This window comes from Tachysurus fulvidraco, chromosome 26, assembly GCF_022655615.1.
Source record: "Tachysurus fulvidraco isolate hzauxx_2018 chromosome 26, HZAU_PFXX_2.0, whole genome shotgun sequence".
NCBI lineage: Eukaryota > Metazoa > Chordata > Actinopteri > Siluriformes > Bagridae > Tachysurus > Tachysurus fulvidraco.
This window is the reverse complement of record NC_062543.1, coordinates 7,442,747-7,469,428: the sequence shown is the minus strand read 5'-3', so window position 1 is coordinate 7,469,428 and position 26,682 is coordinate 7,442,747. Positions and strand designations below refer to the sequence as shown.

The following is a 26,682-nucleotide window of genomic DNA, read 5'->3' as shown; positions in this document are numbered from 1 at the left end:
TGAGAAGAGTACAGTTTTATAAAATACAATGTGTATTCTATTACTTGTAAATGAATTGTCATGGCTTTCAATGAGCTGATTTACAGATTTTCCTTCATTATGATGTTTCCTTTGGTAGACTTTTCTTTTTTAAATTTTGCCTTTAAAAATACTGTATGTGATGTAGATGCCCATAAATGAACATGGTATACATAATGTTAATGGTTTGAAACTTACAGACTGAAACCTTTCCTAAAGTGAAGTACTACTTAAGAATACATATCTGAAAACATAAATAGATTGTTGCCATAATTAGCTTTTTATATAAAGCTAATGTATAGGCACAATTCATGCACCCCAAAAGAAATGTACTAAAGGTACAACCAAGAGATTCCACCCCAGCAACAGGGAATGGTACAGCATTGCTCGGTAGTCGATATATATTACATCCAAGTACTGATGAGCTTTACATAGTTACTCAAAACCTTTACAATATAACCTAAATGTAAGCATGGGGAAAGTGCGCACCTTAATATACAATACAGATCAATTGCCTCAACATGATTTCAGGACAATGAGTCATTTTCATTTTCTTTGATATTGCAGATCTGGAGAAAAAAAAATAAAGCACTGTTCCGTTCTGGTATATTTCGGTTTCTGTGCACGGGCATGATGTAGGGCGTCGTTTGAACGCGAGTAACCTCGGTCATTTCACCGAAAATAACCCGAGCACTGCAGCATCAGCACCAGCGCATGCGCAGATGCGCTCTTTAAAGACACAGCGCCTGTTTGTTTACGGCGAGATGCACAACTTTAGATGGAGATACATTCCTATTGAAATAGCGATATAATACAATTGTAAAGACTCCAACCAGGTTTATAAAACTGGACATATTTTGATCAATTGTGTTACGAGACATAATAATAATAATAATAATAATAATAATAATAATAATAATAATAAAAATAATAATAATATCGTTATATTTTCTTAAAATTAAACTTTTCCCGTATTTATTAGGGTTCTGCAATCTGAATGCTCTTATTAACCCCTGTCTGTAAACGTAGAGCTTTTACAATTTTACAAATCAGCCTTTATTTGTGCGCTGGGACGCGTATTTATCACTGATCACATGTCAGGTGTCATTTCAAACATCCAGTTACCTGCCTAAATAGTACAATGAAGCGTGATGGCATGTCAGACGAGCAGAGCACATGATGGACCAACCTGGACAAGCGTGGGGAAACTCGAGATCCCCAGCTGTCCCGTGAGCGAATGTGGCACAGCGCCAACCCGCCCTCTGAGCTTTCTGCAGAGATGACTACTCCTCCAAACTCCCACCCCACCCACACGCGTGCTTTATCCCCTTCTACATCACCTCGCCGTCAGGCCTGAGCAGAAACTGTTTTCACCCGGCCTGCACATCTGGATTTTTTTTAACATCTGCACTCATTCAACCCAGGGATCGTTTAACATCCCACGACCTGCTTGGATCTGTAGAGTGTCAGGACTGAGGCTAGAGGAGCCGATCAGTCACTGATATCCCGCCCTGCGGTACCGATCCGGTGTGGATGCTGATGCTGATGCTGATGCGGGAAACGGAAGTGAACGCGCCTGTCCTCCGGCAGACTTATTTACAGAAGTAAAGACTGAAATGACGGATTGCTTAATCGTCAGCTGACCGGAATGTAACTTCTGCGCTGATGCTTAACTCTTAAGTCGATGCATCCTTTCCATTCTTCATGATTGTCATGCATGGTTTGTTTTTCTGGCGTTTTGTCGTATTCTTGTGATTTCATGGATGCCAGATGTAGCTGAATCCTACAGGAGGAACTGTGTTCCGGACGTGTTGAGGACTCTTTGTGCTTTGTGCGGAATCCGGTGTGATCTATTCGGGCATGTCAGGATCACACGGATATTTACGTAGATAAATAAGAGCACTAGCCAGCTGGATACGTATCAATTCATCTCAATTTGATTTAAAAAAAAAAGTAAGTTTCACCATCAGCACCACTCTGTACTAGTGCTGGCGTCCGTCCTTGTGCATGTTTCTGTTTCTGTATCCAGATGCTGCGTATTCATGTGTCATATAATATTAAATCACAGCTGAAACATAGATAACTCTATAGTGATTTACACAGGTTACTGACACCTACTTGTTTGTCCTTTTCTAATTTCTAAGCGGTCTAAGAGATACTAAACATACTCAAAATCACACGTTTTGAAATATGTCAGCGTACACACTGCACAAGACTAAATTTCTGTGTATTTCTAGAGTAGTAATTTAATGATATCTCTTTATTCTGGTGTTTTAGTGGTTGCATGATAAGCTGTTCTGGTGGCCATTCTGTGATCACAGCTTGTTTGCTCCTCCCTATGTACCTGCAGTGAGCGAAACCAAAGCAGGGTGGTAATGGAAGGCCAGTAATGGCATGTCAATCAATAAAGACCTCTTCTCAGACACCCCACCCTGACCCCTTACCTCATCAACAGAGAATATGAGATTTTCAGAAACACACACCTTGCCATTAATCTTCAAGTGGAATAATGCACAATTGCAGCACTTTTTATTTGTGTATTCACAGTCTGGGTGGGTTTACTGTTTTGCAGTTTGTGCATCATGCTTAGATTTTCCTGGACGATTGGTCCAGCCTGTCACTGGCTTATTATGGCTAGACTGTCTCACACTCTACAGCCACAGGTTTTATTTTTCTCTCCTCCACATTGAATGAAGTGCTACTTAACCTGTAAGGCATACGAAAAAATCTGTTCCAGCCAACCTTCCTACCCACTGCTCTATAATTAACATTGATGTCAGAGCTTTTTTTTAGCAAGGCTGTTATGAGGAATTTAATGAGGAGAAAGGATTTAAATGCTACTTAAGAGGCTGTCTGAAGTTGATTGTTGATGTAGATCAAATACATTAAGCTTAAAATTTTTATTCTATGGTAGAAATTATGTTTTCTTGATAGAGTGAACATGGTAGACTTGATAATCGCTGCTTTGTTGTTATGATGTGCTAACTGCCAATGTCTTGCAGAAACGCTCTAGAGAGAGAGACTTGGAGGGAGAGAGAGAGAGAGAGAGAGAGAGAGAGAGAGAGAGAGAGAGAGAGAGAGAGACAGAAAGATCAAGTGCTCTTTAGGGCAGCATCAGGATCTAGTAGCCAAGCTTAAGTGCATTGCTATTGATGCGTAACACTATAACACATTTTATGCTATGGCCTCTTTGGTACGGTCAATAGTGTTTTCCCTTCTTCTGCCTATTGCTCTTTTTTTTCTTTTACCATGAGATGGAATGTGTGGTCAGACCGTATAAGCTGGCATCATCATTATTATTATTAGTCTGGACATGAGGATAAAAGAGATAAGTGGAAGATTCGCAGCACATTTTCTGATCCTTTTGCATTGTTTTGTTTTCACATCATGCTTGTGATGCTTTGTACTCTTTGTTCCTGTAGCAACCTGCTGCTTGTTCAGTGTTTTGGGTATGTGTTCAGTGTTACTCATAAGGTTCTTATGAATCACCACAATGTTGTTTGAGTGTAATCGGAGTCGTACTTTTGCAAAACACTTCAGGAGCTTTGACCACCTCATTCATACATGTAAACACAGGCTTGTCAACACAGACATGGTTGTTCAATTTGTCCTATGAAATTGAAACAGATTCATTCTAAGTAGTGGTAGAAAGAGCCAGATAAGGAACATGCAGGTGAATATGACTTAAAGTAAAAGTAATCATGTGGTAAAAATCTATAAAGTAAAGTCTTGACACAGCTTATCTAAAAGATTTCTATATTTAAGGAAGCATTTTGAACATTTATGTTGCACTAATCAAGTAAACACCACCTGAAATATAAACAGTATATAAAGATGAGTATAGTTAGCTGACTAGCTCACTTAGCCGAAGGCTGCTGAGGTTTCAGTGGCTTGCCAGGTTTGTTTGCTAGCCTGTTGTTCAGGCCATGAAAATATCTTTGCATAATACAGTGGTGTGAAAAAGTGTTTGCCCCCTTCCTGATTTTTTTTATTTTTGTGTTACACATTAATGTTTCAGAACATCAAACAAATTTAAATATTATTCAAAGATAACACAAGTAAATGCAAAATGCAGTTTTTAAATGAAGGTTTTTATTATTAAGGGAAAACAAAATCCAACATGGCTCTGTGTGGCTACTTTAGTTGAGAATAACTGTAGTTGAACACCAACCATTATTTAATGACATTACATTTTCAAGGCAATGAAAATCTTATGTTTTGCACCTTTTCTTAAAGACCTTAAAAGAACACATCCAGTTATTTCAAGCTGATATCAGCAAGTCATATTCTAGATAATGGTAAATATTAGTTATTTACATGATATGTTACTTATTAGTAATTAATTAGCAAAATAAGTATAAGCAAACCTAATTATGTTTTAAAAATTAATCTTAGTATTGTAACATTTTTATACTAGTAAAGAAATTACACTCAATTAAATTAATGTAATCAGATAAAACATTCACTTTTAATACTTGAGTACATTTTTTGACTACAATTGTGAATGGATACTTTCACTTTTAAGCGAAAAACTAATCCTGGAAAAACGTATCTTATTCGTGCTCCTGAGTTTGTGTAAATTACACATAAACTGACTAGCTAATGTCAATATCAAATGATTGAATTTTCATTCATGTAAGAATTTATGGAATACTGCGTTCATACTGTAAATGGTTTAATTCAAGTCAAGTCAAGTCAAGTCACCTTTATTGTCACATCACCACGGCACATGTGCCTTGGTGAGTGAAATTCTTGGGAGCGAGCTCCAGAAATTGCAGAACCATTTACATACAATAGTAGAAACATAAACAGAACAATTTACAGAAAGGTTAGAAAAAAAGAATGTGCAAAATGCTCAGTACCATTGAAATGTGCAAATGTGGAAAATGTGGAAAGGATGCAATGTGCTCATACATAGTCAGTACACACAGTGTACTACTAGACATATATATAACCATACATATATGTATGTATAAGTATAAATATAAATAATATATATAAGTATTATATACATGTAATATATATGTAACATGTTAAGGTGCAACGGACTGTACAGATACAGATACTGTTAAATTCAAATTGCTTAGTTTTAGTATGTTTAGGGAATTCAGCAGATGTGTTCATCTAGAGCATCTTAAGCAGATGTGTTCATCTAAAGCATCTTATTGAAGTGCTTTTGTAGGCTCTTCAAAAATACGTCCTCATAGTCGTGCACTAGGTCAGGGACTAAGAATGCCTTTGAGTTTTGCTATTGTTGATAATTAAAGTATATAGAAAATAAAGAAGGAAAAGCAAGCCAACACAATTCTTTAAATTAAGATAAATAAAACTAGTCATTTTCTAATGAAAAACGGAAACGGTGCTTTGTATGTGTAGAAAGAACCTTTATGGTTGAACAGTTATTTAGTTTTTTTGGGTGTCAGAAAATACAAATGATCTGTGTCAAGGAAAATATGTTCAGTTTGGCCTAGTCAAACATTTACACTTTACTAAAAACTTTATAAATGAGGCCAATTAGGTGTAATTTCTACTCTACATAGATTATACTGAAGTTAAATAATTAATGTCATTTTGTCATGGTTATGACGAATTGGTGCTTGGTTATATTTCCCCTCTGCCCCTCATTCTCATATAGTATAATATATGACATGTTTTTTGCCCTGCTTGCCATATGTTTATTCATCGCCTATATGATATTGCTGTTTTGTTTCTACTCACTGTTTCAGTTCACTCTTTTTTTTTCTGCATAAATAAACAAATATGTCATATATGCCATGATTTGTTTATTTATTACATATATGTTCACACTTATTTAATCAAAGCTGAATCTAGACAACATAGACAACACGAAATGTCAAGGTTCAAAGAATCAGAACAGAGATAGTGATCTTTTGAGCTTGTTCAATTATGAGGAAAGCTCAGCCAGCGCTCTGCCTCTTGTACCACCCTCTACAATCAGATTTCTTGTGTCTCACCTCTTACTGGTTTTTGTCCCAGACCTCACCAATCTGAATGTCAACAGCCATTATAATTGCTGTTTTTTGCAAGTTTATTGAACCACTTAAATTCCAAGACCAATAATGACAGACTTTGTTCAGAAGAATTGCGCTGGTAATTGAGTTGTGTTTAGGTATTGCATTCAAACACATCAGAGTCGTGGTTCATCTGCGATAATGAAAGATTTCAGCTCTCATTAGACTCTCACTCACTTTTATCCTTTTTTCTTCTTTGATTCTTCATTTCTTCACAGCTGCAGTGTACAAAAGAACTCATTATTCATCGAAGCACTCTCTTTATCTTTTTGTTTTTAATTCTGTGTGATATATTTAGCGATCACAGAGTTTTCTTGTTCAGATTTAATCCTTTATACAGTCTATAATCTCTATATATAATCAAAACATTTGACCCAGACGGAGTTGGGTTTAATCATATGATCTCTTTTCCATTAATCATAGTTGAAACTAGGAACTAGATCAACAAAGAGATAGGAATTAGAAAACAATAAACTTGGAAAAAAGGAACTATGAATATATAAAATAGGGGAATCTGCAACCAGAGGTAACCTTAATTAATTGCTGATTATAATAGGAGAAACAAATATTTAAAGTGGCTCGCATAAATATTCACTACTCTTATTTGTTACATGTTTCCAAATTGTAAAAATAAATTAAAGTTCTATTTGACTCAAACAAAAACCCAGTTAAATTAGTTCAGTTTTAGTCTGGTACAACCATCTTTGATTGGAAGTCAATAATAAGCTGTTCTTGTTTTGCTAACTATAACTATATTTGAATTTTCCTTTTTTTTGTTTTAGTATTTTGGGCTATTTTGTGTCAATCAGTGACATTTAATCCCAGTTAAAATCAGTTCAAGTTTTGGTTGTATAATAGATATAGACACAATGTACTTGGGCACTAATGAGACCAGATTTATACAAACGAAAACATTTCAGTGGAAAAAAAATAAGGAAGTTAGAATCTGTATAAATATAGGAGTCCCATCATTGTTGACAATGCGATCTTGTCAACACGTTGTGACAGTGTCCCTATTTTACAGATTGCTGGGATGGCTGAAAAGCCTTTAGAGCCAGGGTCGGTCTCCATCCCTATGGACCAAGTGACCAATCGGACAGGAGGAGCCCCTCCAGATGCACCCATTTTGACCCACCTGAAGAAAGTGGAGAACCATATCACAGAGGCACAGAGGTTCTCACACCTGCCCCGGCGCTCGGCCGTAAACCTGGAGTTTACTGAGCTTTCCTACACTATTCACGAGGGCCCCTGCTGGAGGAGGAGAGGTACCGAGCTTATAGTACAAGAAACAGTTAGGAATTTGATCATTGTTTAAATATCTAAAGTTGTGAATTGCTAACAGAGCCACATCAAGGTTTTCTTCTTCTTCTAATGAACGGAGTTGTCTTGTTATGTTTTCTGTTATTAGATATATTCTTTGGATTCATTTCAATTCTCTTACATTCTACTTGAAATCCAGTGAAATTGTGTGAGAAATTGATGCAACTTTTTTGCCAGGATAAATTTATTAGGATTAGCAACAATCCAAGCTAATGTTTTAAAGAACCATCATACTGGTTAGAAATCTAAAATCTGTCAGTCTATATTTATGGTATTTGGCCATCTAAAACAGATAAAAAGGCTTAAAATAATGAATTTTGTAAATTACTGTACTGTAGTAGTTTCCTGAGATATGGGGTAGTTTGGTTAGCATGCGGATAACATCCAGTGGTTAAACTGTAAAAAAATATTTATATATCATCAACAGGAAAGTGGATTCAGATGATAGTTAGCTTCCTAAAGGAATTTGCTGTGTAGTATAAATTAAATAATTCAAATATCTTGTCTGCAGGTAATTTTTAAAGCAAATATGTGATTTCTCACTATCTGTCACAACCCTGTTAAATTTAGGATTTGACAGGCTTTATTTTTCCTGTTCACTGTGATTTTACATTCAACCAAATAATATGTTGAAGCTCAATCCGAAGGAATTTCTGATCAGATTGAAAGGTGCGGTGTAGATCAGGCATAACCTAAGAAATAAAAGAAAAAAGTCGCCTTTTAAGCGACTGAATATAAGTATTTTTTTTCAATCTGAGTCAAAAATGCCTTTAGCACATTGTTTGAAATATATAATGCAACTGTAGATGTGATGAAATGTTAATTAAACAGTTCTGTTGGAATCTGCAGTCTGATGTATTTGGACTGACGAAAATGGGTGCATGTAAACACCAAATGTAATATCTCAGTGCACAATAGGGTTTTTTTTTATCTTTCCTTCTGTCCTTTTTTTTTTTAAATATTATTCCTCCGTTTCATCTGCCTGTAAGTGACTTGTAAGCTTATGCTGCCAAGCTTACATGCAGTGTGTGATTCTGTGCCAGAAAAGAAGTAGGTTACTAAACGGTATTTCCTCCAAGTGACACATAGCAGAGGCAACGTTTTCATTTTCTCCCTTACTACTGTGATCGATACTGATTTATCATGCATCTCCCTGCTCATTATTCCTTCAATTCCATATTTTCCACTATGACTTTTAACTCATACAGTATAAAAGACTGCATTCAAACACTTACACTTACAATACAGCAATTTTTGTTTTTTAACACACTCTCCACCCTGTGCTCTCGCTTCCTAATGGTTTGTGAAGTGCTATACTCAGCAAAGTTTAGACAATAATTCACTTCTGTACACCGACACACTGCTGAGCTATCTGCTGTGCTTAACAAATTCTCTGGATTAAAACAGGTTCATTAGCCATTTACATATTTACACGCATACAGTGTGTTGTAACATTAAAGCGCTGTGTGATTCTGCAGTGACATGAATGTGCTCTCACTCATGACCTTGTAATTCCTCTAATTCCATCATAAAGTAAAGAGAGAAACTAACACCAGTAACACGCTCATGTAACATGCTTGTCTTTGTCCTGTCAGCAGATGCTGGCGACATGCATAATGCTGACACACACATCAGCATCCCTGGGGGTGGGGGGCGGAGTGTGGATGGTTGAAATCATATCGGTGTATCTATGCATTACACATGCACACAGAACAAGACAGAACAGTGTGAATAACAATCTGATACACACTCCTAGGGCTAAGGATCTTTAGAAACTTTTCAGAATTTGATCTGATCTGATTTTTATTCAGGATGGAGCAATATGAATTTAAATCAGTTCCTTATGCAGTATGAGTTCAGCTAAATGCTAAATGTAAACGGCGAGAAAGCATTAATGTGGATAAATAAATAAAAAATAAAAAAAGAATCTGAAACATTAACATTAACATGATACTTCCGCAATGTTTTCTTTGTTCAGCACAAATAGGTAGTGTGGCACTGCCGGTGATCTCTGCTTGTGGTGGCATAAAATGATAGGAACACTAATATCCACTTCATTTCTATCACAGCAGCTCAGATAATATTGTCAGCTGTACTTCGGATCGCAGGTTTATATTCAGATGCTCATTTTAACGTTATTGTATTTTTATTACTAAAAACACACACCAATGATTGATACTCCAATAATAATAATACCAATAATACATGAATATAAATGTGTCGTTATTTATAAAATAAAAACGTATAGATGTGTACGGAGACATTTCTGGAGAGATTCCAGTATCAATGCTTTGTAACAGTTTTAGGACAGAGGAGTCTGTGCTTACTATTTTTTCTGGAAAAGAAAAAGAAAAAAAAAAGGCTAGTGAAGTAATTATTATTATTATTATTATTATTATTATTATTATTATTATTATTATTATTATTATTTATAGCTGTTATAATGTAAGTAACAGGAACTATAATGTCTCACAGGCATTTACAGTTAAATGCAACTCTAAGCTAATGATAAGTACAACCGGCCATGTAAATGCTATGAGAATTGAATCATTTGCGGATCTTGTGGATCATAAGGAAATAATATTCCCATCTGTCATATTTAAATATAAAAAACAAATTGTGAATATTGGTACCTGACAACTACTGTTTACTACAACAGTTCTCTTTTTTAAGCCACATATTATAATATTTTGTTCCTTTAATTTTGTTTGCTGTTTGTTTGTTTGCTCTGTGTTCCTGTTTATGAACAGCCTCAGATAGATCTACTTGGCTGAGTCATGGAGGCTTTGACTCAAAATGCTGATAAAAGACGTGGCCTTGATTTATTTTGATATTAGACACCTGTTAGACAGCATCCTCACAGCATCCTGTTTTCCTGTCAAGCAAACATGTTTCCTCTTCAGATAAAACACACACACACACACACACGCACGCACGCACGCACGCACGCACGCACGCACGCACGCACGCACGCACGCACGCACACACACACACACACACACACACACACACACACACACTCACACACACACACACACACACACACACTCATACACACACACACATACACCTTATTTCTGACAGAAAGACACATTTATTTTCTTGACCTGTCTTCCCAAAAAAAAAAGTTCAAGGGCCACTTTCTTACAATCATGTTGTATATTTGAGAATAACTGACAGTTTGTGTAGATGTGTTCATTTCGAAGGACTTGTATTTGACTTGATTTCATGAGCTATTCAAGTGTAGTATCATAAAAGAAAACAGTGTAAGCTACAGTACACGAGACAGAACAAGTAGACAAATGTAGGTGTATGGCTATTCTTCCTTTAACATCCCACCGTAAATGTCATGCTGTGTCACTGTCGTCATTGTTGTTGTTTTTAAACTTTCTGATTGATTGATCTCCCTCTTCCCCATGTCTTATGTGATTTATTTGCTTTCTGCTTCCTCCAGTCTCTTCGTCTGATGATTGACGTCGCCTGTCGTTCTCTTTCTTGATCAGTTCTACCACATAAAAATTTTTTCAATATTGATCTATTCCTTAAATGTTTGAATCATCATAATTATTCTGGCAATTTAAAAAAACAAAACAAAAAAAAAAAAACGTGATCATTTTGAAATTGTTATTAATTAAGCAACTTCAATTTGTAATGGAATACTGCTGAATCATTATCATTAAAATTTTATAGTGAATCTCTCTCTCTCTCTCTCTCTCTCTCTCTCTCTCTCTCCCTCACACACACACACACACACACACACACACACACACACACACACACACACACACACACACACACACACACACACACACACACACACACACACACACACACACACACACACACACACACACACACACACACACACACACATGCCACTTCTGTGTAACACATACACACATACGTACAATCATGGCACTGTCAAATTATTCAGCAGCTGCATGCACTCAACTCAATTCATCTCAATTCAATAACATCCGTTCCCCCATTTAAAAGTTAATTCAGGATCACATAATAGCTGTATCTAATTATTGACATTAAATGATCACTTATAAAATGAGAAAATGATCCAATGATCCTAAGATTAAATCTCTGCTAAAGACCGAGACATCTTTTCTTTTATCGTGTGTGTTTTGTTCTTTAGCTTTTGCAGCTGGTTTTGAATCAAAGCTCGATTCATATGATCATATTAATCATCACAAGGGTTTATTTTCTTGATTTCCAGGTACTTTTCCCGATACTATTTGAGCTGAAAGCATGTCAGTGTGATATGAGCTATTGTTCTGGACAAGGGTGTCAGGTTTGCCTGTTCGATCCTTCTAGATGTGCAGAACTGAATGTACTTGAAATTGTCTAATGAAACACAGGGAATAAAAAATGACATTACTTTGCATTTGAGAGCGAGAACGAGAAGGTAAGAGATAGAGATACCCCAAGGTAAACATCAGAGAAGAGGCTTTTATCAGTGATGTCAGACTGATGGTGCACAGTGACATCAGCATGAGCCAGAGTCTAAATTAGTCCATAAATCACATTTATCAGCTGCACCACATAATAGAAGACTGAATTCATTTGTTAGCTGATCAGTATGCGACACACATCATGTAGCTGATTCATTGGCATGCCACGCACAGCACTGATAGTTTTAAGGCGATGCGACGGATATGTACCTGGGTTCCTATTTCATCTCATTCACTCTCTGTTCCTGTCTGGCTCTTTCAGAATGTATTACAACATGGAGACCGAGTGACTTTAAAGCTGAAAAGTCTAATTAAAGGAGATGGTGCTTCTGGCAGTGCAATCTGTTCATATGGACTATTTATACTATACTTAAACTTTCTTTGAGTCAAATCCAAAATTATTGCCACATTTTATTAGAGTGGACAAACAAAACTTTATACAAAGTACTTCAAGTGCTTGGACAAACTGTTTTTCCTCTAAAATATTTCAGTCATAAGATGTAACAGATCTCGACAAGACATTTACTGTCGACTTTAATATCAGCACCTGAACCCCTGCTCAATCGTGCAGTTATCCAATCAGTCAATTACAGGTAAAGAGCTTCAGTTAACTTCCACAACAAATACAGGTATCAGTATGAGAAAAAAAAGTCATAGGAACCATGGCATGACTTTTTTGTGCCAAATAAGCTAGTTTGAGTAATTCAGAATCGTTGAACTCTTGGGATTTTTACACACATATAAATTATATCATGTTCAAACTTATTTATAAAGGGGTCGGTGTGGGTGCAGGTTTTAATCCAATTATGCAGGATCCACATATGATTCCATAACATCTGATTAATCAGTTAATCCTGGTTAAAAAACAAACTCGAGTGGAATGAAATATGCACCCACATAAGTCTTTTCCAGATAAGATTGGGCACCCCTTGTTTATAGAGTTTAAATAGTTGGCAGCCATTTTGTTTAGACATGCTGACATGCTTGCTGAGACCAACCACTACCATCAACAACCATAATAATAAAAAAAAATGAACCAAAGGAAAAAATAATAGACGGAAATGTTGTGATATTTTCACCCAAAGTTAAGTTGATTCTGCCAGGATGAATTATTCCTCAAGATACTGAGCCCAATCATGCATTCAAATCAACCCAGACATACATGAAATGAGTTGAAGAGAACATCCATATGTGTAATATGTATAAGAACAAGCTTAAATGTGTTCTGCATGAAGAAGAATTACAAAATCTTTCTAGATCCCTTTCATACGTTTCAGGAGGAGACAGTGTTGTCGTTCCGTTTACAAATGACTTCTCTAAATTTGTCGGGAGAGCTGAAAGAAAAAAAGGGAGGTTTTTATTGTGAAAAATATATCTAAATAAAAATATCACTTTTGCTCATTTATCATTTTTCTTATTTTGCGGTGTGCCAATAATTTTGGAGATGCTTCCCTATGTTTTTCTGCTAGAAATTTACATTTACAGAATCAATATGTGTAGTTCATAGTTGTAGTCTGTATGTATTGTCTATGTGTTCCTTTCCCGAATAAGTGGCGTGTTGTCGTGTATCATCATAACATTTACATGTTAAAAACCTTTCTGTTACTGTATGTTTAGTTTAGTTCTGGTTGGATGTGGTTCAGGTGTGATTTATACTGTACTCACGGTGAAAGAGGGAGGGTTTCAGAGAAGATATATTCGTTCCACTAATTAGAGTGTTTTACTCCATCAAGCTGTGCTGCACACTATGTATTAGTATGAACACCTAGATGTCTGCATGTCAAAGCTCATGGTTCCTTGTGTGTGACACTGTACTTAAAAGACTGACACACCATCGGTGTGCTGAGATGATTAAAGAAACGATGAATGACTAATGAGGCATACAGCATAAGTTAGCAGAAAGCATTCTAGACATGAAAATGGAGTTGAATGGAAAAAGACAGTGCATGAAATTACACTCTGGCTAAAAGTTAGAATATATTACATTATATTTCATAAATCAACACCATATGATTTACACATCAGGTCGGCTTGAATATTTTGGAAGATCTCACCGTCAAAGTGATGTTATATGTTAACTAGCAGTTAAATGTAAATAGCTATCCATTATCTGTCAATTTCTGTTAGCCCCTCAGAAAACAGCTACAGTATATGTGGAAACTTCCTGTTGCACATTTTACACTGTTTAGGAAAAATAATTCCTAAAAGCATATGTTAACAAAATTAAGAGGATGACTGAGATGACAAATGCAAACACCTCCTCAATGCCATACTGTCCATCTAGCAGAGCAGCTTCTCCAGATGATTATAGCAGCTTCGCTGTAACAGAAAAAAGTACAAGAATTTATTTTTGCCCACTGCTGTCCAACTCTACAATGAGTCAGCAACGAGGTTGGGGAACTAAGTGGTCGCTGGAGTCGATGGACACACCTACCAATTTTGTATCTGCGCTACTACATTCTTACACAAGCACTGCATCTTTATTTATTTATCACTTTACTTATGCTGCAAAGTACCTGAAAACCTGTTATATACATCATCAGTCTGCGAATAACTTGAGTTATTTATACTGTATGTACATTTTTATTTTTTCTTTATAATTTCTGGTTGTGTGCTTATTGTGCACTTTTAAAGCCTTGTCAATGATTAGACCTACCTGTTTATTGTGTGTTTTCTACTCCACTCCACTCTATTCTACTCCACTCTACTCTACTCTTCTCTACTCCACTCCACTCTTCTCTACTCTACTCTACTCTACTCTACTCTACTCTACTCTATTCTACTCTACTCTACTCTACTCTATTCTACTCTACTCTACTCTATTCTACTCTACTCTACTCTACTCTACTCTACTCTACTCTATTCTACTCTAATCTACTCCACTCTTCTCTACTCTACTCTACTGTACTCTACTCTACTCCACTCTATTCTTATCTAGTCTACTCTACTCTACTCTACTCTACTCTACTCTACTCTACTCTACTCTACTCTACTCTATTCTACTCTACTCTACTCTATTCTACTCTACTCTACTCTACTCTACTCTATTCTACTCTAATCTACTCCACTCTTCTCTACTCTACTCTACTGTACTCTACTCTACTCCACTCTATTCTTATCTAGTCTACTCTACTCCACTTTACTGTAATCTACTCCACTCTACTCTTTTCTACTCTACTCTTCTCTACTCCACTCCACTCTTCTCTACTCTACTCAACTGTACTCTACTCTACTCCACTCTACTCTATTCTACTCTACTCTACTCTACTCTACTCTACTCTACTCTACTCTACTCTACTCTACTCTACTCTTATCTAGTCTACTCTACTCCACTTTACTGTAATCTACTCCACTCTACTCTTTTCTACTCTACTCTACTCTACTCTACTCTACTCTACTCCACTCTACTCCACTCCACTCTTCTCTACTCTACTCTACTGTACTCTACTCTACTCCACTCTATTCTTATCTAGTCTACTCTACTCTACTCTACTCTACTCTACTCTACTCCATTGCACTCTACTCTACTCTACTCTACTCTTATCTACTCTTCTTTTCTCTACTCTACTCTACTCCACTCTAGTCTTATCTACTCTACTCTACTGTATTCTACTCTACACTACTCTACTTTGCTCTACTCCACTCTTCTCTTCTCTTCTCTTCTCTTCTCTTCTCTTCTCTTCTCTTCTCTTCTCTTCTCTTCTCTACTCTTCTCTTCTCTTCTCTTCTCTTCTCTTCTCTTCTCTTCTCTTCTCTACTCTTCTCTTCTCTTCTCTTCTCTTCTCTTCTCTTCTCTTCTCCACTCTTATCTACTCTACTCTACTCTACTCTACTCTACTCTACTCTACTCTACTCTACTCTACTCTACTCTACTCTACTCTTTTAATCCAGATATAATGATACTAATTTAATCCAGAGATAATGCCTACTAATACTACTAATCTTTTAATCCAGAGATAATGATACTAATTTAATCCAGAGATACTAATTTAATCCAGAGATAATGCCATTTGTATAATAACCCTGTTGAACTCTCACATCTGACTGGTCAGAAGGTGTTGGACAGTCATTCCTGCAATAAGATTTTAGTTATTGTACATTATAATTTCTGTACAAAAAAAAATGTTATGGAGACTATTACGACTGGTGCCCCACATAAACAGAGCAAAAGAAAAGTGTGTAATTGTTTTGGTTGAGGTTTAATTAAGACATTTGTTAAACGTTTTTCTAGAGCTTTCAGGGTCATCACTTTTAGCATTTAAGATTTGAGATCTTGGAGAGTATACAGAACAAATAGCTTTATGGTTTCTTGGTAAAACTGCATCCTTATGTCTTATTAACTTCAAGACAAATGGATAGAGAAAGAGTATATATACATAGCATAATATTTCACACTTATTAGAGTATTACTATATTTCACAGAATATTAGAAATGTTATGCTGTAAGATGTTATGTTATGTATCAAGAACCACAATGACTTGTATGTATCTCATATATGCAGGTTGTAAGGCGCTCCTGAAGTGCTTGTCTGGCAAGTTTTGCAGCCGAGAGCTCACTGGAATTATGGGGCCGTCTGGGGCTGGAAAGTCCACCCTGATGAATATTCTTGCTGGGTACAGGTGAGTCAGAGCAGGAGACAGTGTTGAAGAGATTAGAATATTCATGAAGATTCATTCTTCTCCTAGAACCAATTTTCTGTCTTTTGATTTGCTTTAATAGTACACCATCCATTTTAATTTAAAAATGTAACATTTTTATAATATGTTTATTCAGTGACATATTTCCCAGTGGCTCTTGCACCTGTCCACTTTATTCCTGTTGCCCTTGTAGCTGTTTAATAATCATTATCAGTATAACACAGCTTGTCTTGACTATGTCACCTGTTTACCTTTTCATTTTTTTCTTTGTGAATACCTTTTACTTTTTCTTCTACTTCCTTATTGAGATCTATTTACACGTTAAAATACAAGTTCACGGTGTAAGTTGTACTCTCTCTCTCTATCTCCCTCTTTTAGAGAGACTGGTATGGAGGGTCAGATAATGGTAAATGGGCGAACGCGTGACCTCCGCACCTTCAGGAAGATGTCCTGTTACATTATGCAGGATGACATGCTGCTGCCCCACCTCACCACACGTGAGGCCATGATGGTAAGATTTTCTGTGCTGAAAAAACATTTACTTATTGTATGTTTTCACACACCATGCTTAATCTCCTCTGTTCCACTAATCACATTCCTCTCAGTTATGTAAACATTCTGTTGCAGGTTTCAGCTAATCTTAAGCTAAATGAGAACATGGAAGTAAAGAAAGAACTGGTGAGTGAAACAAACATGGTTTTATTCCACCTGATTTCATGGCTGTGAAGTTGCCAAAAAATGGCAATACAAATGAACTACAGCTGTTATACTAACTTACAATTAGTAATACAAACAAATAAGTTGTCAAAAGTTCTTATTAATACATTTAATGTACTAAAACATTGATCATGTGCACATTTGTGACAGGTGAATGAGATCCTCACTGCTCTAGGCCTGCAAGAGTGCGCACACACTCGTACACACACTCTGTCCGGAGGTCAACGTAAACGATTGGCTATTGCACTGGAGCTAGTCAACAACCCCCCTGTCATGTTCTTTGATGAGCCAACCAGGTACTTTACTACTTATATGTGTATATGTTCAATTACCCTCACTTTATTAGGAACAATCCTGTACTGCTGCCTATTCATCCAATTGGTTATCCAATCAGCCTGCCGCGTGGCAGTGTGATTCATATAATCATGCAGACACAGATCAAGAGTCTATGTTCACATCAAACATTCCTGATAAAGTGGCCAGCAAGTAGTAATTTGTATTTAGCGTACTGTACCTGAAATTGTGTGTGTGTTTGTGTGTGTGTGTGTGTGTGTGTGTGTGTGTGTGTGTGTGTGTGTGTGTGTGTGTGTGTGTGTGTGTGTGTGTGTGTGTGTGTGTGTGTGTGTGTCTGTGCCAGTGGTCTAGACAGTTCATCCTGTTACCAGGTGGTTTCTCTAATGAAGTCTCTTGCTCTGGGTGGACGAACCATCATCTGCACCATCCACCAGCCCAGTGCTAAACTCTTTGAGATGTTTGACAAGGTACCAGACAGTATTTAACATTGAAAACAAAACAAATAGCCAAACTTAATAATCTTAATAACTTAATCAATAAACAAAAATGATAATAGTGCATACTCTAAAAAGCTAATTCAAATCTAATTTGTGTCAGCTAGCACACCTGAGTTCACACTTCTGCTGTGGTATTTTTCTCATAATGATTGAGCTAGTAGTGTTTAATCTCAAGTAGTATAGATGAATCATTACTTAGTTTGCAATTAAAAATGCCACAGGTTATTATAAAAATGTGATAATAAGCGATTATGCACCAATTTTATGTTATTTTCCCCTACTCTCTGTGCTCTGTGTTACAGCTGTATATTTTGAGTCAGGGGCAGTGCATATATAAAGGCACAGTCCCATACCTCATCCCCTATCTGAAGAACCTCGGACTCCACTGCCCTACTTACCACAATCCTGCCGACTTCAGTATGTGCACTGTGTGTGTGTGTGTGTGTGTGTGTGTGTGTGTGTGTGTGTGTGTGTGTGTGTGTGTGTGTGTGTGTGTGTATGTGTGTGTGTATTTTAGTTAAAGAATGTGTGAACAATTTTATTGGGTCAGACTAGTGTTTATCGATATATTATTTCTTACTAGTGAAATAAGACTATTTGTTGATTTTGTATTATACAGTACCAATAGTCACTGTTATAGAAAAAGTTCTTATCTTCATGTTCTGTGTTGTACAGTACACTTGAATGATGACTTCAGTTGCATCTTTCTGTGGTACAGCTGTTGCTTTGTCAATATCTGTAGGCCTTTCCAAATATTGGTTAGTACAGCAAAAAGAATACAAAATAACACAATTCCAGCCATACAGGATATATTCTAGACACAGCGCCTAAGGAATGCTCACAATCAATCCGATTTTAGTCCTCCAGAACACTCTCTAGTTTTCCAGATCTGGCCAATATGATCATGGAGGATCCATTCACAGACAAGCAGACTGTAGGATAGTTTTTACCTGCAAACTAACGTTTAGTCAAAGGTTTGTGGACACCTGATTATCACATCCATATTTTTAGTCAAAGTTGAAAGCACACAACCATATAGGATATGCTTTTATTCTGTAGTATTACAATTTTTCTTCACTGGAACTAAGAGCACTAGATCTGCTCTAGCATGACAGCAGCCCTGTGCATGAAGTGAGAGTGGCTTGCCATGGTTAGTGTGGTGGAAACTGAGTGACCTTGACAAATCCCTGACCTAATATTCAATGAAAACCTTTGGGATGAATTGAAAAGCTTACTGGCTCTGAGACTTGCTCGCCCAATATCTGTATCTGACCTCATTAATGTTCTTCTGTTTGCATGGGCAAATCCCAACAGCCACGTTAAAGAAATTAGTGGATAACATTCCCAGAAGAGTGCAGGTTGTTATAACAGCAAAGAACAGATTCAATCTGGAATAAGATGTTGAAATGGCACATATGTTTTTGATGGTGAGGTCCACAAACATTTGGATCATCAATCATTCTAATGTTCTGTTTTTTTCTACAGACTAAATGGTTTGTAGACACAGAAGGAATCTTCTGAATCTCTAAATCTTCTGTATAATCTCTGTGTGCTATCCATCTGTTTTGCTACAGTAATCGAGGTGGCATCAGGAGAGTATGGTGATTTGAATCCTGTGCTTTTCGAGGCAGTGCAGGGTGGCATGTGTTCAGACGGTGTCAAGAAGAACTCAAGTGACAAGAATGATCCTACATCGTCCTGTCCAACTCAGTGTAACAGCGTGAGTGGCACATACAATTGTTTGTGAACAAACAATGTTAACCATTGCACCGATCTTCTTCACGGCTCATTTTTTTTGTACAGGATTCAGGACACATCGAAAAACATACTTTTGCCACCAGCACGCTCACACAGTTCTGCATTCTTTTCAAAAGAACTTTTATCACTATATGTAGAGACATGGTAAGATTTCTTAGAATTATAAATATTTTACTACATGTTATATATTTAGCAAATCTTCATTCATATTTGAGGATTTATAATTGTGTGTCCAGGTGCTGACCCACCTGAGGGTGATGTCACACTTGTCTATTGGAGTACTGATCGGCCTGCTGTACCTAAACATTGGCAATGATGCCAGCAAAGTGTTCAACAACACTGGATTCCTCTTCTTCTCCATGCTCTTCCTTATGTTTGCTGCATTAATGCCAACTGTCCTCACATGTAAGGACTTTTGTTGTGCTTTAGTTTTACATTGTCCATGCAATTAATAAAACTACCATGACATATATATGCATGTGTTTATGTTTACCATTGATGTATGGCAATAATGTAAAAATTGTGATTAAGATTACAATTGGTTATAAATGGTTATATTGTAAATGGTTATATTGTGAAAATTCTCATCAAATGGGTAATTCTGTGCTACTTTCCCAGTTCCTCTGGAGATGTCAGTGTTTTTAAGGGAGCATCTGAACTATTGGTACAGTTTAAAGGCCTACTACCTAGCCAAGACCATGGCTGATATCCCATTTCAGGTATGGCGTTAATATTATTTATTCTAGAAATGCTATATACTGTATATACATACAGCAGTCTGTGTTTCTAGACCTGTAATAATCACATCATTTCCAAGACATCTTAGAAAGTTGGTTATATATTGATTTTAATTGCTGTAACCTGGATTTAAACACATATATAACTTCTTGTGCATGAATACACACACAGGCTAAGGCCTGACCAGAGAAAGTAAGTATGGCTGTTTAGTTCCACTACGAATAACCACACCCAACAGTACGCTAATTTTACAGATCTATTGCCCCACTCTTGGATGTATGTATTCTTTGACAACATGAATAACTGACAGTGAGCCCATTTTCATAGCTTCTGAGTAAAATATCGTCTTCTTAAAACCATTTGCCACTCTGGTGATTTATGAACCCGATTTTCTTTATATTGATGGAATAGATCAATACAAATAGGAAGAACTTGAAGGCCAACCACGTCAACTTCAGTTCTAACTGGTTGATGCATGTCTCAACATATTCTATTCATCATCCATTCATTTTCTACCACTTATCCGAACTACCTCGGGTCACGGGGAGCCTGTGCCTATCTCAGGCGTCATCGGGCATCAAGGCAGGATACACCCTGGATGGAGTGCCAATCCATCGCAGGGCACACACACTCTCATTCACTCACGCATTCACACACTACGGACAATTTTCCAGAGATGCCAATCAACCTACCATGCATGTCTTTGGACCGGGGGAGGAAACCGGAGTACCCGGAGGAAACCCCCGAGGCACGGGGAGAACATGCAAACTCCGCACACACAAGGCGGAGGCGGGAATCGGACCCCGACCCTGGAGGTGTGAGGCGAACGTGCTACCCACTAAGCCACTGTTTATTGTGGTACTGAGTGCTTTTTTAATGTTCAAGGAGGGTGGATGCATCCCAGCTGGTCTGCTTCCTAGTTGATAGCTGCTGGAACTGCTATCCAAATATGGCCATAGCCATATCCTTCTATCTATAAGGAGTTTATTGCTTGTATTTGACACTGCTGGCAATGGTGACCATGCCTTGCACAACAAGGCTGCACCCCAAAGCTTAATATTGTGCATTAACGTTTTAAGACCTCCTACCATGTGCTTCATCCTTACATTGAAATTCCTTGCAGTGAAATTTCCTCTGGCTGCATAGTCACTTCTATGAGCTGTTTATTTATCCTTTAGTCCAATCTGGGCCAATGCTCATCTGCCCATGGTGGAGGTAAGATAGAACCATGATTCTATTCATTATGTCCATGTAAAAAGTTTAAAAGTAAAAAGGTCTATCCTGTCTATTCTGCACATCAACTTAAAGGCAACTCACAATATATCTGTAGTAGTTATAGACAGGGGTGTTGCATTGCTATGACACACTAGTCCTTTCCTGATAAATCATTGTCTGTTGAGGTAGATTACGGCGGATTCATCTGAATATTTTATTTCATTTTATTACTCATTCAATATTATCATTGATTTGAACATTTTTTCAAAACATGAAGGTTTAGTAAAAAAAAATAATAATAAAAAAAGTATTCCCCGGGGACATTTACTCAATGTCAAAATAGCCACTGGTGAAAGCTTCCTCTCACCATTTCTCTCTCTCTCTCTCTCTCTCTCTCTCCCCCCTCCACCCTCCACCACACACAGGTCCTATGTCCCATAATGTACTGTAGTATAGTGTACTGGATGACAGAGCAGCCTCCAGAAGTTAGCCGATATGTGCTGTTCATGGCCTTATGCACCTCCACTGCCCTGGTGGCTCAGTCTCTGGGCCTACTCATTGGCGCTGCTTCCACCTCACTGCAGGTGTGTAAATACATCAAATATACAAAAGCCATTCTGATTCTTTAAAAGTATATTTTAAGTTCACTGTTTTTTTTGTAGGTGGCTACATTCATAGGCCCAGTGACAGCCATTCCAGTCTTGCTTTTCTCTGGCTTCTTTGTCAACTTTGACACCATCCCAAAATACCTACAGTGGAGCTCCTATGTTTCTTATGTCAGGTCAGTAGCAGCCTTCATAATTATAATGTAATATCTCATGCTGTAGCTGAACTAATCCACAAAGGTCCATTTAGTATTTTTAGACATGGTGGCCTGTTGACTTACACTAAATCCACATGTTTGGATTCAATAAAAAAAAAAACAATTATTTTATGTAGGGCTTAGAATAACTTTACAGTCCTGCAACTGCAGCCACAGATCCAAAAACTCTGCTTCAATTATTAAAGTTTTTAATTAACTAATGCAAATTTTTTTTAATAACTAATGCCTCACTTGGGGCTACAGGATGCCAAATTTAATTCTCATTTCGTTCTGACTTTATTTGACCATTTGAGGCCATACTGATACATTTAGATGGCAACTGATGTCAAATAAAAGTTTCAGTGAAAATATTACATGTAAATATAAGTAGATATAAAGATTAAATATAAATGTGAGTATAAAAATATTGTGTGGTTGCCAGGTTTACACCATACTAAGTTTTTGATATATATATTGATTTATTTTTCTTGTTATTTAAAAATAACAAAAGGTATTTAATTTTTTATGATGTTGAAAAGCATTTTTACTTTAATCAGCCACTGATCTATTACTGTATCTATTATTTTCCTGAAACTGCAAGGTGTTTTAACCATCTTATGCCACAGTCACTTGCTAACAGTAACTTATGTATGTATTAAATGTATTAAATTTGATCTATTTATAGTTTTATTTAAGTATTATTATGTAATGCCCAACAAACAAGAGAGTCCTGTTTGCAGTTACATTATAAAAAGCAGCAGGTCAATCCTCGCATCTTTCCAGTGTTAGAAAGCATAAAGGAACAAACAGGCTAAACTCAGACTATTACCAGTTGCTAACACTGGGGACTCCTTACAAAATTGATTAAAAAAAATTCTCCCCACAGAACACTGAGCTGTGCTATTACAGTAAGTTAATGAAGATCTTCTGACCAATCAGAATTGAGAATTCCAAATGAGAGCTATGATATAATGCAGTTTAACTCATGCTTCCACAGGTATGGCTTTGAGGGTGTGATCCTATCCATTTATGGTATGAATCGAACAGATTTGGAATGCCCTGGCCTTGTCTGTAAGTTCCAGAAGCCCGAGGAGGTGTTGCAGCTGTTGGATGTAGAAGACGCAAAACTCTACGTGGACTTCATAGTGTTAGGGATCTTCTTCCTCGCTCTTCGGTTAGCCACTTATCTAGTGCTGCGTTACAAAGTCAAGTCTGAACGTTAGGGCTTGACATCAGATACTTCAATTATTTTCATTTATAGAATAGTTTATGTTGTGCAAACCTGTGCAATGTCTTCATTCACTCAAACTAAAAATATTTTTTTGCACACTAACGTTCCTTTTATGATTTTTTCTTGGTTCTTTTTTTTTTATTAGATAATCAGGAGTGACAGCACAGGATCAATAGTGACAACAGAGATTTTAAAATTTTTTTAATGCTTATTTCAGTTAATAATTTTTCTAGTTTTATTTCCTGCATTAGATTCAGTTCTTGTATTAGATTCAATAAAATGATGACCAAACTCATTATAAATAAAAAGCATGAAGGCTGGTGAATGAAGTTGAAGCTAAAAAGCAGCATTTCTCCCAACTGACAATCTCACACTTGTCCTTTATATTGTGGACTCTCATAATATGAACAGGATAAAATATGTACAGTACAGTATATGAGCAAGTGCTTGTCACACAGCCAAAAAAAAAAATAAAACCCTCAACCACTATTCTACTCGATATTCTTCTGTTGGCTCAGTTTTTAGATTGTACTTTTGGAGCAACTGAGAACTTTCTGGAACTGATTTCTTATTACAAACACAAACATAGTTGTTCTGTGCTGAGACCGTATTGCCCTTGCTCTGGAAAGTCTAATCAGCATACTGATGATCCCATCTTTGTTCTTTCTTGGACACATAAAGAATTATCTCACCTTTATCTACTGAAGTACATCAAATAAAACAAGGGACTCTACAATGGATCTATGTTAGGTACATCTGTCATCCATAGATCTAAGGATCAAGGAATGAGAAATAGGTTGAACTCCAATCAAAAGCAAGTGTTTGTCATGTGAACCTGTCATATTTTTTTGCGATTTTAAGATTTTCTTTTTTCCCTTTATGTTCATTTGGATGGATTACTGGACACTGTATGATTCTGTTATAGTACAAAGTAGGAAAAATGTGACTCGCTGCCTACACTGAACATGATGCTAAAGAAAGGAATGTTGTGAATGGGAAATTTGGTGAATACAGTGTAAAGAAATTTACTTTAATTTAGGAAAAAGAAACCAAGAATTTCAGCAGAATCATCTTGACCTCTTAGGAGTGTCTAATGTTAGCATTCTTCTCTATGGATAGACGAAATGGAGGCATAAACATTGCATTCATAATCTATCCTTTATTGTTAATGTATGTCCTGCTGGAGTTGGGACTCGTGAATCATCTCCTTGGGGTCATATAAACTACTGAGTATCATTTCTGTCATCAGCTCTACTGTCAGCTGACCAGACTCTGTGTGATCATAATGCTGGTTGGACAGGACAGTCTGCGCAGCCTTATGGCTTATTGTATACTGCTTGATGGACTTTAATGCCTATTTATGAGCACCTCCCTGTACACTTAAGTGTATCTGCTTACTTAATTCTGCCTCTTCAATACTGCAATGCAATGCAAACGTCTGGACGATGGACACGATGTGGCTCTGATTTATGCTATGTGTTATGTCTGCCAATATATGGAATTATAATAATCTGAGTATATATACACGACAAATGTAGATGTGCAATGCTGATCTTTTTATTTAAGATTAATTTGTATTTAGTTTTATTTTTATATGACTATGATGTGCAGTGCTAGAGACCGGATGTGTAAATGTAACGCGCATGGTGACTTCGGAATCAAATACATATAGGAATTCATGCTACTTATGAATTATTTCCACACTTATATACTTTATACTTTTTTTTTTACTATTTAGTTGTTGTTTTTTTGTTATTTTAGCCACATTCAAATCCGAGTATGCTTTCAATCTCATAAGTAAATTGGATATACTAAAGCAAGTTTAAAAGTATAAAAAAAATCAATAGGAGAGAAACAGTAATGAGACCGCATCACTATTACTGCACTGAGTTCTGTTGAACTGACATATATTACTTACTGTAAAGTGGTAATTGCTCTTGTCCTAGTACAATCTCTACAATGCTGCTGCCTCAAACACAGCTTTAAGGATAGAGGGCCATTGTGCAATAAGGGATAAACTTCCATTAATGTATCCTGATGGATTTAAAGTTGTAGTGCAAATGCACAATTAGGTTTTTCGTCATATAGTGTTGATTGAATGCGGACAGGTCTGAATTAAAACGATGCTTTAGAAATGGGATCGCTCCCTAAATGGATATAATAGCAACCCGGTATCTGTAAAATCAGTACTTATTATTGTACGGGGTCCAGTCAACTAACAGCTTACTCTATTCCCCGTTCTTTAGTGTTAATGTGCAGGGCTGAAGAGACAGAAGTGTCCCCTGATTGGAAACGTAGTAAGAGATTAAAGAATACGATGTTAAATGTCTCTGTAGAATAGAGAGTTGGGTAAAACCCAATTCTAATAGCAATAGTATTGTTCTGTGCCTAGTGCGTGTAATATCTTCTATTACAATATATCATGATATTTCTGGGTGATTGTCTGCCATTTCTATATGACAACATTGTATTTCATGTTCCGAAATCTCATTCACATACATCTAAAAACAGGTTCATAACAAGAGATGCCTTCATGGCAAATCATCTCATATGTCTAAACACATACATTGTTAATATTCAGTCATTATACAACATATATCCCTGTTCTTCACTACAACATCAGATCAGTCGCCTTTTATTTTTATTTTTTATTTTTATTTTTATTTTTGCAGAAGCAGTGTGCATGCCATGAAAACAGTATACAGTGTCTTTAAAAAATCTCTTCAGTCAGAAAAAGATATGCTGCTGACAACTGCAATATTTAAAAAAAAGGAAAAAAAAAAAGAACTGTATTTTGATTTTGTAGGTGAGAGCCATTCTGGTTTGGGATGGCTTGCACAGCTAATTGTGAAAACAGCATGCACAGCAAAGAAAAGAGGATTTCTCACATTTGTTTCCCAGTTTTCTATCTTTGTTTTCTTCTGTTATTGTTTGTCTCATCAGAAATGCAAGTTATGCAGTA

At 36.6% G+C, this 26,682-nt stretch overlaps 1 protein-coding gene across 2 annotated transcripts; it reads left to right on the top strand.

Annotated features, from left to right (window-relative positions):
* Window positions 1-1,181: 1,181 nt before the first annotated feature.
* Window positions 1,182-25,308, top strand: abcg4a (ATP-binding cassette, sub-family G (WHITE), member 4a). Of its 2 annotated transcripts, none has more exons than XM_027165376.2 (15): window positions 1,182-1,971; window positions 7,075-7,315; window positions 16,333-16,450; window positions 16,847-16,979; window positions 17,096-17,146; window positions 17,336-17,481; window positions 17,823-17,946; window positions 18,279-18,393; window positions 19,551-19,696; window positions 19,780-19,878; window positions 19,971-20,139; window positions 20,353-20,453; window positions 22,113-22,271; window positions 22,350-22,468; window positions 23,487-25,308. In XM_027165376.2, exons 2-15 carry the CDS (start codon window positions 7,084-7,086, stop codon window positions 23,710-23,712), a joined length of 1,938 nt encoding a protein of 645 aa, XP_027021177.1. In that variant the 5' UTR covers window positions 1,182-1,971; window positions 7,075-7,083; the 3' UTR covers window positions 23,713-25,308. The 2 variants fall into 2 exon arrangements, with proteins under 2 accessions (XP_027021177.1, XP_047665649.1); XM_047809693.1 differs by having other exon boundaries at window positions 1,182-1,975.
* Window positions 25,309-26,682: the final 1,374 nt, after the last annotated feature.